Below are 18,173 nucleotides of genomic sequence, written 5' to 3'. Positions count from 1 at the left end.
AAAGGAGAAAAGACATGAAGGATGAATCTTCGAACAATATTTCTAAATATCAGAAAGTCTCACTGGACCAACACTTCAAATTAACAAGCCCCACTGAGGGACTTTGACATGCATTCTGCATGACATATTGTCCAAGGAATAGCAGCCAAAAGGAGTCTCACTTTTCTTGGAAAAAGAGATTGCCATAGAGCTTTCATGTTTTACCAACTAAACAGTTTGGGGTCAATGTAATTAAGTAATATAACTATGAACCCATTTCTTGGCCTCTAGCCCAAAGTGCTATTTCTTATTCAAGTATATCATTAATTTTCATCTAGAAGGCATATGTGACACGTTAGACCTAGTTCTTCATATTAAAACACGTACACAATCTACAAACAGAAATCCACAATCTAATTTTAATTTTAAAATTAAAGAGTAAGACTCAGCGGGTGCAATCATAGGATATGAGGTATAGCGCGGATTCTAGGCATTCAACTTAAGCAGGAAGTGGCCAGGAGAAATTTAGACTCTTGAAAATTTAGTATGAAAGTGGAAAATAGTGAAGGGGTCAGTGGATTTCCATCATACAAGAGATGGTGACTTAAACAGTAAAGGGAAAGGATATTTAGGGATACAATAGCAGCTGGCCCTAGAGTTACATCAGTACAATTAACATATTAAGTTAGGAGGCAAAGCAGGTGTGGAGTTTTAAAAAATATGGTACTGTCAGATCATGCTTATTAAATAATAAAAGTTAAAATTTATTGTGTATTTGGGTTGAGTTAGGCACTGTTTTAAGTACATTATGTGAATAGATTATTTAATTTTCAGAGCTACCTTATGAGATAGACCCAGGCAGTCTGGCTCCAGAGTGTTTTTTTAACAGTATGCCATGCTGCCTCTTAACACCTACTAAAGAAATATTAGTCTTTATTTTAGAGTTGCATTCATATGTTTACATAGGTTTTCAGAAATCTATAGGAGAGTTAAGTCCTGAATTGAAGGAGACTGATTACTAGCTATCAAAGGCAACTGAAGTCAGTATACTTTCAGAGCTGGAGAAAGATACTCAATTCACCTTTGCATGGTGTTTGACATTTATTCATGCAATTGAATTCAACTCAATTAACAGTGATTTAGGGTCCCATGCTGAGTACTAAAGAAGTAAGATTCAAAGCGTAGAGGAGACACAATTTTTATGCCAATCTACAGCAGATAAAAATACTCTGGAAGCTAACAGCTGAACAGAGGTGAAGAAAACGAAGTCCAGAGAGTTCAAATGACCTGCCCGAGGCCAAGAAAGTAGTTTGTGGCACAGAGGGACCTAAAAATCTAATTGAGGTGGGTCCAGTTCTCTTTTTACACTACCACTCTGCCTCCTGTCAAGCTGGTTGGAACATCTGGGAATAAAATTAACTTCTAAAATAAATATCTGTGCCCTGTAAAGAGGAAACTGTTGGATATTTGCCTGCCTCATCTCTAGAACCCACTTCATTCTGGAATGAAGTTAAGGACAGAGAGAACAGATAGCCAAGGGAGTATTTTTTTTAAGGGAAGAGGAGGAGAGAATTCACAAATGGAGTCTCCCAGATCTCCTCTGAAGGAATGAGTGTTTTTCGGTTTTATTTGCTGGGCAATTTATCTCTCTCAAACCTTACCCAATTCTAAAAGCAGACTTGATATTATGTCTTTATTGATAACTATGTGTGTAGGTGCATATGTATGTCTTCAACTATATTCTAAGGGTCTTAAGAACAGAGGACATGCTTTAAACCTCTCTGTATGCCCAACTTTTACAAAATGCTTTCACATAGTAGGTGCTCAGTATGGAAATGATGTTAAAAGTATAAGTATATACAATATAAGGTTTCCAATTAGTTTGTTTCATTTTTTAAAAAACGACCCTGTATTCAGGTCTCCTAGAAAATTTTTAATAGCTTCTTTTAGTGGGTCAATTTTACGTGCCACTCTCTCCGCCCACAACATGCCGGGGACATTTGGCAATGTCTGGAGACATTTTTGGTTGTCACAGCTTAGGGGCTGGGGGAGAAAGGTGTTACTGGCATCTAGCAGGTAGAGGCCAGGGATGCAGCTAAACATTCTACAATGTACGGGACCCACCTCACAACAAAGAATTATCTGGCCCCAAGTGTCAATAATGCCAAGGTTGAGAGACACCGGCCTCTTTAGAAGTTACAAACATGCACAATCACCTCCCATTTCTCCATTTTTAAAACACAAGTAAGACATAAAGTAAAACGATACACTAAATATTTGCCTCGACCACGATAATGTCAGTAGTCTAGCTAAAATGAACAATTATTTAATGGGCTGATTTAGGATTAGAAGGGTTCATTAAAAGCCAGAGGAAAAGCATGAATTTAAACACATGTGTACTTGAGTAAGCAATAGAATGCCTTCACCAAAAGGAATGTTCTGATCTTTACTACATCTGAAACCAAGGTTACTCCACAGTTACAATATAAAACGTTCTGCTGACGAGGCATTTTCAAAACCACCACTGGTCTGATTCAGACACGGAAGTCTCATTTCAGACTGTTTCATTATTTCTAACCTCGCTCAAAATCCACCTTTTGACCAGCACACAAAGAGGAAATGTATGTTTTTTGTTTGTAAATAGGGTCATCAAAATAAACTGTTTTCACAATTAGTCTTTCCTTTTGATGCCTGTCCCATGTCTAGGTTAACCTGGAAGGTCCAATTTTTCATCCTAGATTCCTTATTGTAGCCAAAAGAATCATTCCTTCAGGCCTACTTTGGCTCCTTGACTTCTATCATGGAAGGACGACTGCAGTAAAGCTATCCTAACAGCTTGATGATGTCTTTAAAGACAAACAAGGAAAAGGAAGTGGGGGAGCTGCTGATTTTTCTTTCCACTTGGTTATGGTTTCCTTACATAGTCTCTAGCTGATGTGGTGGCATTTGCTACAGTTTTATTTGCTTGTTCATTTTCCCCAGTGGCTGATCATATTTGATACTTTGGCTGCCCGGTGGACACTTGAATAAAAATTTCTTTCTTTAAGGGGACAAATTAGTTTTTTTCTGGAAATCAACTGACAAAAAACATATAGACCTCAGGAGGATCTTTAAACATTGCATAATAACTAATCTGTTGAGCATTTTGTGTGTTGAGTTAAACATGTCACCACTGACACTCTCACACATTGGTTAACGACTTACTAAATATTTACCAAGATCTTTAATAAGCGACAGTGCTTCCCATGATATAAAGGCTCCTCCACCATCATCCATCGCACCCTGCCCGACATCCCAGCTGTCCAGGTGTCCACTGACCAGTACAACCTAGAACAAATGATAAAAAGAGAAAAAAAAAAAAAAACTAAGCAGAAATGATATCAAAGAAGAAGCAGTCACAGGCATTCCAAATACAGAAATGAAACTTTTATATTTTCTATTTTTACTTCTTAAAAGATGTGTGTCATTACTAGTGGAAAACTTGGTATAGAGGTGTAAGGTCATCTTCATAGTAATAAAACTTCTCACCTTGTACTTCTCTTTATTAATATAATTTTGAATACTAAAGAAAAACGGTTTATTACTGACATGTTTGACAACTTTATTATATGGCTTAAAACCTAAATGACACAAAAATGGAGCTCAAAACTTCAACCATATTCTCAACTGTCCCAAATTCTAGCAAATAATAAACATGTGTTGAATTGAATTCAAATGAAAAAGTGAGAATAATTTATTTAATTATTGTGCTTTGTGTATTATAAATCATTCTGGTGTTGAATAAATAAGTATGCTGGAGTTACAAACTGGAGTCTAAGTAAACAGAAGAACCCTTAAGAAATATCTCAATTTATGTGTTAAACAAATCTGTTGATTATATTATAAATTTTACATCACCATAGGTTTAAATTTTTTTCAAGAATCATTACTAATGCTCTCCAGGAAAATATAAAAAATATTTCAGTGAAACTAAATTTTATGGACATATTTTATTTTACTTATTTATTTTTTTGTTTTGTTTTAATTTTTATTTTTTTTAACATCTTTATTGGAGTATAATTGCTTTACATTGTTGTGTTAGTTGCTGCTGTATAACAAAGTGAATCAGTTATACGTATACATATATCCCCATATCCCCTCCCTCTTGCGTCTCCCTCCCACCCTCCCTATCCCACCCATCTAGGTGGTCACAAAGCACCGAGCTGGTCTCCCTGTGCTATTCGGCTGCTTCCCACTAGCCATCTATTTTACATTTGGTAGTGTATATATGTCCATGCCACTCTCTCACTTTGTCTCAGCTTACCCTTTCCCCCTCCCCGTGTATGGACATATTTTAAACAAGTTAAAAACCAAGTAAAATGACGCTGGGTTAATAGGATATCCACATGGCAAGTATGTATCTTGATCTCTAGATCATGTAGTATACGAATATCAAGTCAGATGAATTACAAATTTAAATAAAGATGTTAGAGGAAAGCGTAGAACAGCTTTGTCAACTTAGAGTAGGCAAAGATTTCTTAAACTGGACAAAAAAGTGCAAACCATAAAAGAAAAAATAATAAATTGGACTTTAAAAATATTAGGAATATTTGTTCATCAAAAGACTCCATTACAGGAATGAAAAGCCAACCCACAGAGGAGAAAATATTTACCATACATATTTTCAACAGAGGTCCCATATCCAGATTATATAAAGAACTCCTATGAAACAGTAACAAAAAGAGAGTCAAATGATAGAAAAATGGGCAAAAAACTTGAACAGACAATTCACAAAAAAAAGGATATATCAATACAAATTACTAATAATCATATTAAAAGTTGCTCAGGTTCATTATCATCAAGGAAATATAAATTAAACCACATTCAGTACATATCCACTGGAATAGCTAAAATGAAAAAGACAGAAAGTATTGGTGAGGAGGTGGAGCAACTGGAACTCTCATACATCAAGTGTGAGTATAGATACTTACAACCGCTCTGGAAAACTGGCTTATCTACTAAATCTGAACATACACACACCCTAGGACCCAGCAATTCCACTCCCAGCTGCACTCCAACAGGAATGGATGCATATGAATGCTTTCACCAGAAGGGATGTACTAGAACGTTCAGAGAGTATTCATAATAACTCCCATCTCCCCCGCAAAGAAAACTACTCAAATGCCTGTCAACAGCAGAATGAATAGTGTGTTGTATTGATCAATGGAACGCTGCACGGCAGTGTGAATGAACAAATACAATACACAATAAATACACGAATCTCATAAACATAATGAAGAATGAAAGAAATAATGCATCGTGTATAATTCCATTTATGTGAGATAGAAAAACAAGCAAAACAGGAGAGTGGTTACCCATGGTAAGGAGGGGTAGTGACAGGACAAGGACACGAGTCGAGCTGCTGGGTGCTGGTCATGTTCTGTTTCCTGACCAGGTGCTGGTCACGTTCTTTTTTCTGGGTACTGGTTACACAGGTGCACTCAGTTGGTAAAACTTCATCTTGTTATACGCTTAGGATTTGTGCGTGTTCTCTGAGAATATTACACTTCAATAAAAAAGCTTGGGCTTCCCTGGTGGCGCAGTGGTTGAGAGTCTGCCTGCTGATGCAGGGGACACGGGTTCGAGCCCTGGTCTGGGAGGATCCCACGTGCCGCGGAGCAACTGGGCCCGTGAGCCACAACTACTGAGCCTGCGCGTCTGGAGCCTGTGCTCCGCAACAAGAGAGGCCGCGATAGTGAGAGGCCCGTGCACCGCGATGAAGTCGTTAACCGCTTGCCACAACTAGAGAAAGCCCTCGCACAGAAACGAAGACCCAACACAGCCATAAATAAATAAATAAATAAACTCCAATCTCTTAAAAAAAAAAAAAGCTTAAAAAAACCAAGTTCAACAGATTGATTCTACGTACAGCATACAGTAAATAAATAAACCGAAGTTGAACAAATCTTCTTGATGATTAACATGAAAATGCCCCAGGACTTCAGGAAAGCAGGATTTTGGGTTTAAAATATCAGGGTGACCCCTTGCACTGCCTCCTTCCCTGAGCAGCTGCAGGATCTCCCACTGACTCTGTATACACAGGCAGACCCGGCTTACTATGACTTCATTGTAGTCATAAACAAGTACAATGCCCCAGACTAACAAATGGCCATGTAATGAATCCAAATAGATTGTTTCTACGGAAAAAAAAGAAAAAAGAAAAAAACGTGTTGCAATAGCAGGAAATTCTGATTCAAAAAGTGGTGTAATCCCATGTGGGATGAACAAGCCAATTAGTCAACATTCTCACCACCCTCAGAACCATTTTCCCAATGAAGTTAAAGTTCCACTGGATAAAAAGTGTCAAAATCTGTTTTAATCAACTTTTTCTCAGATAACACATGAGTAATTAAATCAAGGCAGCTATTGTTTTAACCTTCAGACTTCCTTCAGAATAACTGAGGCTGTTTTACAATTATATTTCTTTATGTTTTCTGAAATATCTCTGTTCTCTAATCCAGAATTATTACTTAAACAGTTAAAAGATGGAAATGGTTTGATGATAGGAAACTAAATGATATCCCATAGGATGAGGTCTTTGGCACAGTGATATGGAAGAGAGTTTGTTTTACTTTTTTTTTTTTTACAAAAACAGAATATATTGGGGGTTACCATGGGATAGTAGTAATTTTAATATAAACTGATTTAAAGACTAGGTGATGACAAAAAGCTACTTCTAATTCAGTAGCATATTTAATGAACTTGAATTTTCCTAATGGTAAAGCTTCAACCTACACCTCGAAAATAGTAGTGCAGGAGGTCTCATTCAACAGGGTGTCTGGCTAGCATGCTTTAATGCAGCCTCACAAAGGATAACCCAGAAAAACATAACAAAAGCTCAGGCAGAAATGAACATTACTTGTAACATATTTGGATCTGATTTAAGCAAACAAAACAAAAACAGACAACTCAGACACACAGTAAACTCCAGATTTATGAAAAAGGATCGTGTTATAAAAGGTAAGGGAATGCACCGGTTCTGCTGCCAGATGTGCAGCCCCTAGAGCAATAGCATGGCCTAGAACCAACAGAGAAGTGGGGTGCCCCCTCATCTACCCTCCTTATGCGCTGCTCCCCGAGGCAGGCAGAGCACTGAACAATCCCCTGCCCTCCAGCTTCCATCTCACCACCATCTCTTCCAAATGCAGTAAAGAGTAAAAATTATTCAAACAACAGCAATAGCCAAGAGCAGACACAACAAAACAAATAGGAAGGCAGAAAGGGAACCCTGATGCTCTGAAATACAGTTTGCTATTTGTGAGGCACACATGAGCCCTGACCACCAAAGGCTCAGGTCTTGGGGTGGGGGGGGGGACTTCTGCAGTAGGGCAGAGATGCACTGGATGACAGCCTGTGAGGATGAAGAATCAGACTGGCAGCGGCACAGAAACACCTGCAGGCCAGCTGTGGGTCTGAGAGCAAAGATACACTAAATCAAGGGTAGACAGAGAGCAGCCCAAGGACAAGCCCCCACTTCGTTGTTATTGGGGCATATGGAGATACTGAAGGCAAACAGATTTGCTTGATTAAAAGATAAATAAGAACACAATCGAAACGGGACATATGAAAAACATGGCAGAACAAGGGAAAGAGAACAGCATCAGAAGAAGTACATTCTTATGAAAACAAGCTAATGCAAGATCCTGGAGAAAATGTCATGGTCTTGGGCATTTATGCATGCATTTATTCAACAGCTTTTACTGAGTTTCTCTTATGTTCCAGAGATACAGAAATGGACAAAACAAGCAAATATTCTGCCTTAATGGAATTTATATTCTGGTGAGGGAGACGGGCAATAAATAAATATAATGTAATGGTAGTTTTAAGTATTATGAAGAAAAACAAAGCAGAGGACGGGAATAGAGAGGGTAGAGGCAGGGAGAGGAAAAATCAGTCAGCTTCCTCCTAGGGTGTAGATAGCCACAGGAGAATTCTGCCCCTACCCTAACAATAAGAGAAATCTGGATAATCTAGAAAATCGCAACTTTTTTAGGCCCATCAGAGATCTGATATTGTAATTCAACCAGAGGAACTGAATTGCAGAGGATAATGAGCTCATCAAAGGAGAGGTGGGACACATGAACTTTCTGCCTTTAGCAGCGACAGGAGGGAGAGGCCACAGTCATAAAAGCAAGAATGAAGACAACTGAAATGTTAACAAATTCTTAAAGGGCTGAGTGTGTGTTAACATGAGAGTTTAGAATCCCTGGGAACCTCCCATATAAGGGCTCTAGGTACCTATTTTCCAGATCTTTTCCACAAGCTTCCATCAGGGGCTCACAGGAAATAAAGAGCAGGGCAGAAGCCCTAAGAGAGCCCACCTCGTGGTGCAGGGATACATGACCGGGTGCTGTTGGGAGCAGGCAGCAAATGCACCGACTTCCGGGACCCTTCTCTCATACGAAGCCGAGGCCCTCTCCCCCTGGGGGAGAGGCAGAAAACTGTCCTGCAGGGCAGTACTAGGCAAAGGCTGGTGGTTACAGGAAAAAGGGTAGAAACTGCGCTCCTACCCTGCACTGACACCTGTCTCCAGGCGAGGGCAGGAAACTTGCCCACGCCCAGAATTCTGCACTGATGTAAAGAGTTCTGCTGCCCCTGGGTAAGGGATGCAGTACGCATCCCCATGACTCATGGCAGAGTTTGGCTTCCACAGGGGGAGGAGCAGAAACGCTGAGAAAGACCCACTCTTTATTTTTTTAATTAAAAAAAATTTTTTTTATACGAGTATAGTTGATTTACAATGTTGTTAGTTTCTACTGTACAGCAAAGTGAATCAGTATACATATACATATGTCCACTCTTTTCTGGATTCTTTTCCCATATAGGCCATTACAGAGTACTGAGTAGAGTTCCCTGTGCTATACAGTAGGTCCTTACTAGTTATCTATTTTTATATATAGTAGTGTGTATATGTCAATCCCAATCTCCCAGTTTACCCTCCTCCCCCCCACCTTCTGGTAACCATAAGTTTGTTCTCTACATCTGTGACTCTATTTTTGTTTTATAAATAAGTTTATTTGTACCATTTTTTTAGATTACACATATAAGCGATATCATATGATATTTGTCTTTCTCTGTCTGACTTACTTCATTTAGTATGATAATCTCTAGGTCCATCCATGTTGCTGCAAATGGTATTAATTCATTTTTTTTATGGCTGAGTAATATCTCATTGTATATATGTGCCACATCTTCTTTATCCATTCCTCTGTCAACAGACATTTAGGTTGCTTCCATGTCTTGGCTATCGTAAACAGTGCTGCAATGAACATCGGGGTGCAGGTATTCTTTCAGATTATGGTTTTCTTCAGATATATGCCCAGGAGTGGGAATGCTGAATCAATATGGTAGCTGTATTTTTAGTTTTTTAAGGAACCTCCATACTGTTCTCCATAGTGGTTGTAACAATTTACATTCCCACCAACAGTGTAGGAGGGTTCCCTTTTCTCCACACTCTCTCCAGCATTTATTGTTTGTAGACTTTTGGATGATGGTCATTCTGACCTTGTGAGGTAATACCTCATTGTAGTTTTGATTTGTATTTCTCTGATAATTAGTGATGTTGAGCATCTTCTTATGTGCTTTTTGGCCATGTCTTCTTTGGAGACATTTCTGTTTAGATCTTCTGCCCATTTTTTGATTGGGTTGTTTGATTTTTGACATAGAGCCGCATGAGCTGTTTGTATATTTTGGAGATTAATCCCTTGTCGGTCACTTCATTTGCAAATATTTTCTCCAATTCTGTGGGTTGTCTTTTCATTTTGTTTACAGTTTCCTTTGCTGTGCAGAAGCTTTTAAGTTTAATTAGGTCCCATTTGTTTATTTTTGTTTTTATTTTCATTAAAGAATAGTCAAAGCAATCCTGAGAAAGAACAACGGAGCTGGAGGAATCAGCCTCCCTGACTTCAGACTATACTACAAAGTACCATAATCAAAACAGTCTGGTACTGGCACAAAAACAGAAATATAGATCAATGGAACAGGATAGAAAGCCCAGAAATAAACTCACGCACCTATGGTCAACTAATCTATGACAAAGGAGGTGAGAATACACAATGGAGAAAAGACAGTCTCTTCAATAAGTGGTGCTGGGAAAACTGGACAGCTACATGTAGAAAAATTAAACTAGAACAATCTCTAACACCATACACAAAAAGAAACTCAAAATGGATCAAAGACCTAAATGTAAGGCTGGACACTATAAAACTCTTAGAGGAAGACATAGGCAGAACATTCTTTGAAATAAATCACAGTCATATCTTTTTTGATCCACCTCCTAGAGTAATGAAAATAAAAACAAAAAATAAACAAATGAGAAAGCCCCACTCTTGAGCTCAGGCACATAAAGCCTGGCTAAGACTGAGGGGCAGAAGCACCAAGAAACCATCCTGTCCCTGCCAGGAGCCTCCAGTGAGAAACAAGCAGAGCAGTAACAGTTCATAGCCAAGGGAAGGGCAAGGGCACATAGAGACCCCTTCTGTGGTGCAGGCATACAGAGACTGCTGAAAGCTGAGGGTGAAGCAAGGCACTGGGAAAACTGCTCTGACAACCCAACCCCTACACTAAAAACAGACTAGCAGCAGCAGCCTGAAGTATGTAAGCACCAAAAGCAAGAATAGAAATGATACAATCCAAACCTAGCTCAACTCCAAATAGATGGACTGTACCACCCTCACACTAATGGCTTGACAGAAGAGGCGTTCTCATTTTTGAACATGTACACTGTTCACCTCAGGCTCTACTGTTCTCTTACAGATGATATCCAGCTCCCAATAAAAAATTATGTGTTATAAAATAAGCAAGAAATAAAAAGAATTTTTATCAAGAAATAGAGTACTCAATAGAACCAGACCCAGATATAGCCCAGATATTTAAACAATCAGACAAAGACTTTTCTCAGAATTCACGTAAAAGGCATTTCACAGAAAAGAAATTATGAACAGCTATCTAGCATTTGAAATGACCAAACTCATTATTGATCAGGGAAACGTAAATTAAATCCTCGATATCACTTTGCACCTATCTAATTGGTAAAAAGTTTTTAATCTGACAATATGAAGCCGTGGCAAGGATGCTGAGCAATAGGAATTCTCATCCACTGCTGGCAGGAGCAGGAAATTGTTAAACTCATTTAGGAAAACAATTGGGCATATGCTTTTAGGATGACTACATCTCACAGCCCAACGATTTCACTTTAGGTGCAATTTAGAAGAATTCTGGCAGTTGGGCTCTTGGAGACATGTACCAAAATGGTCATATAGAAACAAGCATAAGGCCTCAAACTACAACCAACCCAAATGTCTATCAACAGTAACATGGGTAAACTATGGTACAGTCATACAATGGAATATGATAAAGTAGTTAAAATTACCTATAGCTACATATATAAATATGTATAAATGAATATAAAAACAGAAATATGAAAGAAAAAGCAAGAACAAATCACAAAAGAAATAGAAGAGTATGATTCCATAATATAAATTTCAAAATTCAGTGAGCTAAGTAATATAATCTTTAGCAATGCATACAGAGATGATAAAACCATGAAGAAAAAGCAAAGTAATGGTAAACCAAAATTAGGATATCATTTATATCAGATGGGCTTAGGTCAGAGAGGGGGAAAACATCATAGAGGGGCACACAGCGGGCTTCTAGGGCACTGGTAGCATTCTATCTCTGAAACTGAGAGAGAACACATGTAACTTTTTCATTCTTCTTCTTTAGATTGTACATACATGCTAAAGTCTTTTGAATGAATGCTATATTAAACAATAGCAAGAGTTATCAAAGATAGTTTTTTAAGTGAGTTCAAACAAACATTAAAGGTCAGATTTATCTCATTCTATTTCAACAGTTGCAAAGCAAAGAAAAATATGGAAAATGCCTACATTTACTTAAAATCATAATTTTGTTACTAAAACATGAAAAAGGTTGTATTCCTTTCTAAAAACCAACTAGAAAGAAAATATAATTGTAAAATCTAAAATAGTTGTATCTAGCAGCATAATGAAAGCTATTGCAATGTAACAGCTCAATGGTCCCCAAAGGCCCATGTTAACTAGAAGTTATAGATATGTAACAGATAAAACAGTCATCCCTCCCTCAATATATTCAGAGTGTTTGGTTCCAGGGCTCCCCAGCAAATACCAAAATCTATGGATGTTCAAGTCCCTTACATAAAATGGTGTAGTATATGCATTTAACTTATGCACAAACTCTCATATATTTTAAATCATCTCTAGATTATTTATAATGCGTAATACAATGTAAATGCTATGTAAATAGTTGCTGGCTTGCAATAAATTCAAGTGTGGCTTTTTGGAACTTTCTGGAATATTTTTCCAAATGTTTTTAATCTGCAGTTGGTTGATTCTGTGAAGGCGAAACCCACAGACTCAAGAGGGCCAATTGTACTAATAAAGGGCTAGTATTGGTTCATCCTTACCTTCTCAGCATGCCTAGCTTTTCACAGTCTGCATTTTAAATTGTCAGTTGTATACGTATTTATCTAACCTGACCAAGTTCTTGTTGATCAATCTTCAATAAACAAGATGCTCACTTCCTCTGAAGCATGCTTCATCTTATAAATGTCTTGCTCAATCATAAACCAGAAACACAACTACCTGGTGGCTTTATTTTTTGCTTTTGTGATGCTTTGTTTTGTTTGCAGCTGCTTCATTCTTTTCGCCTCATTTTATTTGGTTTATTTTAAGACCTAGCAGGAGAGACCTTCAAGATGGCAGAGGAGTGAGATGTGGAGATCACCTTCCTCCCCACAAATACATCAGAAATACATCTACATGGGGGACAACTCCTACAGAACAGCTACTGAATGCTGGCAGAAGACCTCAGACTTCCCAAAAGGCAAGAAACTCTCCACGTACCTGGGTAGGGCAAAATAAAAAAGAAAAAACAGACAAAAGAATAGGGACAGGAGCTGCACCACTGGGAGGGAGCTGTGAAGGAGAAAAGGTTTCCACACACTAGGAAGCCCCTTCACTGGCAGAGACAGGGGATGGGCGCCAGGGGAAAGCTTCAGAGCCATGGAGGAGAGCGCAGGAACAGGGGTGCACAGGGCAAAGCGGAGAGATTCCTGCACAGAGGATCGGAGCCGACCAGCACTCACCAGCCCGAGAGGCTTGTCTGCTCACCCACCAGGGTGGGTGGGGGCTGGGAGCTGAGGCTCAGGCTTCGGAGGTCAGATCCAAGGGAGAGGACTGGGGTTGGCTGTGTGAACACAGCCTGAAGGGGGCTAGTGCACCACAGCTAGCCAGGAGGGAGTTGGGAAAAAGTCTGGACCTGCCTAAGAGGCAAGAGACCATTGTTTTGGGGTGTGCAAGGAGAGGGGATTCAGAGCACCACCTAAACGAGCTCCAGAGACGGGTGCAAGGTGCGGCTATCAGCACGGACCCAAGAGATGGGCATGAGACACTAAGGCTGCTGCTGAAGCCACCAAGAAGCCTGTGTGCAAGCACAGGTCACTATCCACACCTCCCTTCCCAGGAGCCTGTGCAGCCCGCCACTGCCAGGGCCCCATGATCCAGGGACAACTTCCCCAGGAGAACACACGGCGCACCTCAGGCTGGTGCAATGTCACGCCGGCCTCTGTTGCTGCAGGCTCACCCTGCCTTCCGTAGCCCTCCTTCCCCCCGGCCTGAGTGAGCCGGAGCCCCCTAATCATCTCCTCCTTTAACCCCATCCTGTCGGAGTGAAGAACAGATGCCCTCAGGCGACCTACACGCAGAGGCGGGGACAAATCCAAAGCTGAACCCCAGGAGCTGTGCGAACAAAGATGAGAAAGGGAAATCTCTCCCAGCAGCCTCGGGAGCAGCGGATTAAATCTCCACAATCAACTTGATGTACCCTGCATCTGTGGAATACCTGAATAGACAACAAATCATCCCAAAATTGAGGCGGTAGACTTTGGGAGCAATGATATACATACATTTTTTTTCCTTTTTCTCTTTTTGTGAGTGTGTATGTGTATGATTCTTTGTGTGATTCTGTCTGTATAGCTTTGCTTTTACCAATTGTCCTAGGGTTCTGTCTGTCCGTTTTTTGTTTTGTTTTGTTTTGTTTTTTTAGTATAGTTTCTACCGCTTGTTATCATTGGTGGATTTGTTTTTTGGTTTGGTTGCTCTCTTCTTTCTTTCTTTTTTTCTCTTTTTTATTACTTTTTAATTATGTTATTTTTAAAAATTATTTTTTATTTTAATAACTTTTTCTTTCTTCCTTCCTTCCTTCCTTCCTTTCTTTCTTTCTTTTTCTCTCCCTTTTCTTCTGAGCTGTGTGGCTGAGAGAGTCTTGATGCTCTGGCGGGGTGTGAGGCCAGTGCCTCTGATGGGGGAGAGCCGAGTTCAGGACACTGGTCCACCAGAGACCTCCCAGTTACATGTAATGTCAAACAGCAAAAGCTCTCCCAGAGATCTCCATCTCAACGCTAAGACCCAGCTCCACTCAACAACAAGCAAGCTACAGCGCTGGACACCCTATGCCAAACAATTAGCAAGACAGGAACACAACCCCACTCATTAGCAAAGAGGCTGCCAAAATCATAATAAGGTCACAGACACACCAAAACACAACATTGGATATGGTCCTGCCCACCAAGAAGACAATATCCAGCCTCATCCTCCAGAGCACAAGCACCAGTCCCCTCCACCAGGAAGCCTACACAACCCACTGAACCAACCTCACCCACTGGGGGTAGACACCAAAAACAAAGGGAACTACGAACCTGCAACCTGTGAACGGAGACCCCAAACACAGTAGGTTAAGCAAAATGAGAAGACAGAGAAACACACAGCAGATGAAGGAGCAATGTAAAAACCCACTAGAACAAACAAATGAAGAGGAAATAGGCAGTCTACATGAAAAAGAATTCAGAGTAATGATAGTAAAGATGATCCAAAATCTGGGAAATAGAATGGAAAAAATAAAAGAAACGTTTAACAAGGACCTAGAAGAACTAAAGAGCAAACAAACAATGACGAAAAACACAATAAATGAAATTTAAAATTCTCTAGAAGGAATCAATAACAGAACACTGAGGCAGAAAAACAGATGCGTGACCTGAAAGATAAAGCAGTGGAAATAACAAGTGCAGATCAGAATAAAGAAAAAAGAATGAAAAGGATTGAGGACAGTCTCAGAAACCTCTGGGACAACATGAAACGCACCAACATTCAAATTATAGGGGTCCCAGAAGAAGAAGAGAAAAAGAAAGGAAATGAGAAAATATTTGAAGAGATTACAGTTGAAAACTTCCCTAAGCGGGAAAGGAAAGAGTTAATCAAGTCCAGGAGGGGCAGAGAGTCCCATACAGGATAAAACCAAGGAGAAACACACCAAGACACATGCTAATCAAACTATCAAAAATTAGAAACAAAGAAAAAATATTAAAAGCAGCAAGGGAAAAACAACAAATAACACACAAGGGAATCCCCATACGGTTAACAGCTGATCTTTCAGCAGAAACTCTGCAAGCCAGAAGGGAGTGGCAGGACATATTTAAAGTGATGAAAGGGGAAAACCTACAACCAAGATGACTCTACCCAGCAAGGATCTCATCCAGATTCGATGGAGAAATTAAAACGTTTACAGAGAAGCAAAAGCTAAGAGGATTCAGCACCACCACACCACCTTTTTTTTTTTTTAAAGTATTTGTTTTTATTTATTTATTTATGGCTGTGCTGGGTCTTCGTTTCTGTGCAAGGGCTTTCTCTAGTTGTGGCAAGCAGGGGCCACTCTTCATCGCGGTGTGCGGGCCTCTCACTATCGCGGCCTCTCTTGTGGCGGAGCAGAGGCTCCAGACACGCAGGCTCAGTAATTGTGGCTCACGGGCCCAGCCACTCCGCGGCATGTGGGATCTTCCCAGACCAGGGCTCGAACCCATGTCCCCTGCATTGGCAGGCAGATTCTCAACCACTGCGCCACCAGGGAAGACCCCCACCACACCACCTTTACAACATATGCTAAAGGAACTTCTCTAGCCAGGAAACACAAGAGAAGGAAAAGAGCTACAAAAACAAACCCAAAACAATTAAGAAACCGGTAATAGGAACATACATATCAATATTACCTTAAATGTAAATGGATTATATACTCCAACCAAAAGACATAGACTGGCTGAATGGACACAGAAGAACAGACCCGTATATATGCTGTCTACAAGAGACCCACTTCAGACCTAGGGACACATACAGACTGAAAGTGAGGGGACAGAAAAAGATATTCCATGCAAATGGAAATCAAAGAAAGCTGGAGTAGCAATTCTCATATCAGACAAAATAGACTTTAAAATAAAGACTATTTCAAGAGACAAAGAAGGACACTACATAACGATCAAGTGATCAATCCAAGAAGAAGATATAACAACTGTAAATATTTATGCACCCAACATAGGAGCACCTCAATACATAAGGCAAATGCTAACAGCCATAAAACGGGAAATCGACACTAACACAATCATAGTAGGGGACTTTAACACCCCACTTTCACCAATGGACAGATCATCCAAAATGAAAATAAATTAGGAAACACAAGCTTTAAATGATACATTAAACAAGATGGATTTCATTGATATTTACAGGCCATTCCATCCAAAAACAACAGAATACACTTTCTTCGTAAGTGCTCATGGAAAATTCTGCAGGATAGATCATATCTTGGGTCACAAATCAAGCCTTGGTAAATTTAAGAAATTTGAAATCGTATCAAGTATCTTTTCTGACCACAATGCTATGAGACTAGATATCAATTACAGGAAAAAAATCTGTAAAAAATACAAATACATGGAAGGTAAACAATACACTACTAAATAACCAAGAGATCATTGAAGAAATCAAAGAGGAAATCAAAAAATACCTAGAAACAAATGACAATGAAAACATGATGACCCAAAACCTATGGGATGTAGCAAAAGCAGTTCTAAGAGGGACGTTTATAGCAATACAATCCTACCTCAAGAAACAAGAAACATCTCAAATAAACAACCTGACCTTACACCTAAAGCAATTAGAGAAAGAAGAACAACAACAAAAAAACAAACCCAAAGTTAGCAGAAGGAAAGAAATCATAAAGATCAGATCAGAAATAAATGAAAAAGAAATGAAGGAAACAACAGCAAAGATCAATAAAACTAAAAGCTGGTTGTTTCAGAAGATAAACAAAATTGATAAACCATTAGCCAGACTCATCAAGAAAAAAAGGGAGAAGACTCAAAACAATAGAATTAGAAATGGAAAAGGAGAAGTAACAAATGACACTGCAGAAATACAAAGGATCATGAGAGATTAATACAAGCAACTATACGTCAATAAAATGGACAACTTGGAAAACATGGACACATTTTTAGAAAAGCACAACCTTCCGAGACTGAACCAGGAAGAAATAGAAAATAGAAACAGACCAATCACAAGCACTGATATTGAGACTCTGATTAAAAATCTTCCAACAAACAAAAGCCCAGGACCAGATGGCTTCACAGGAGAATTCTTTCAAACATTTAGAGAAGAGCTAACACCTATCCTTCTCAAAGTCTTCCAAAATGTAGCAGAGGGAGGAACACTCCCAAACTCATTCTACGAGGCCACCATCACCCTGATAACAAAACCAGACAAAGAGGTCACAAAGAAAGAAAACTACAGGCCAATATCACTGATGAACATAGATGCAAAAATCCTCAACAAAATACTAGCAAACAGAATCCAACAGCACATTAAAAGGCTCATGCACCACGATAAAGTGGGGTTTATCCCAGGAATGCAAGGATTCTTCAATATATGCAAATCAATCAAAGTGATACACCATATTAACAAATTGAAGGATAAAAACTATATGATCATCACAATAGATGCAGAAAAAGCTTTCAACAAAATTCAACACCCATTTATGATAAAAACCCTCCAGAAAGTAAGCATAGAGGGAACGTACCTCAACATGACAAAGGCCATATATGACAAACCCAGAGCCAACATCGTTCTCAATGGTGAAAAACTGAAACCATTTCCACTAAGATCAGGAACAAGGCAAGGTTGCCCACTCTCACCAGTATTATTCAACATAGTTTTGGAAGTTTTAGCCACAGCAATCAGAGAAGAAAAAGAAATAGAAGGAATCGAAATCAGGAAAGAAGAAGTAAAGCTGTCACGGTT

General features: G+C 39.4%; 1 protein-coding gene across 2 annotated transcripts in view; it reads right to left on the bottom strand.

Moving 5' to 3' along the window:
• CPQ (carboxypeptidase Q) overlaps positions 1 to 18,173 on the bottom strand; it is a 501,828-nt gene that overhangs the window by 164,487 nt on the left and 319,168 nt on the right. For both annotated transcript variants that reach the window (XR_011070696.1, XM_068525552.1), the window contains exon 5: positions 3,195 to 3,306. Coding sequence is in view for 1 of the 2 variants with exons in the window: in XM_068525552.1 (XP_068381653.1) it covers positions 3,195 to 3,306 (112 nt within the window). In the remaining variant the exon portion in view is untranslated. The remainder of the gene's footprint in view (positions 1 to 3,194; positions 3,307 to 18,173) is intronic.

This window comes from Eschrichtius robustus, chromosome 17, assembly GCF_028021215.1.
Source record: "Eschrichtius robustus isolate mEscRob2 chromosome 17, mEscRob2.pri, whole genome shotgun sequence".
NCBI lineage: Eukaryota > Metazoa > Chordata > Mammalia > Artiodactyla > Eschrichtiidae > Eschrichtius > Eschrichtius robustus.
This window is presented reverse-complemented; position numbering and strand designations above follow the sequence as displayed.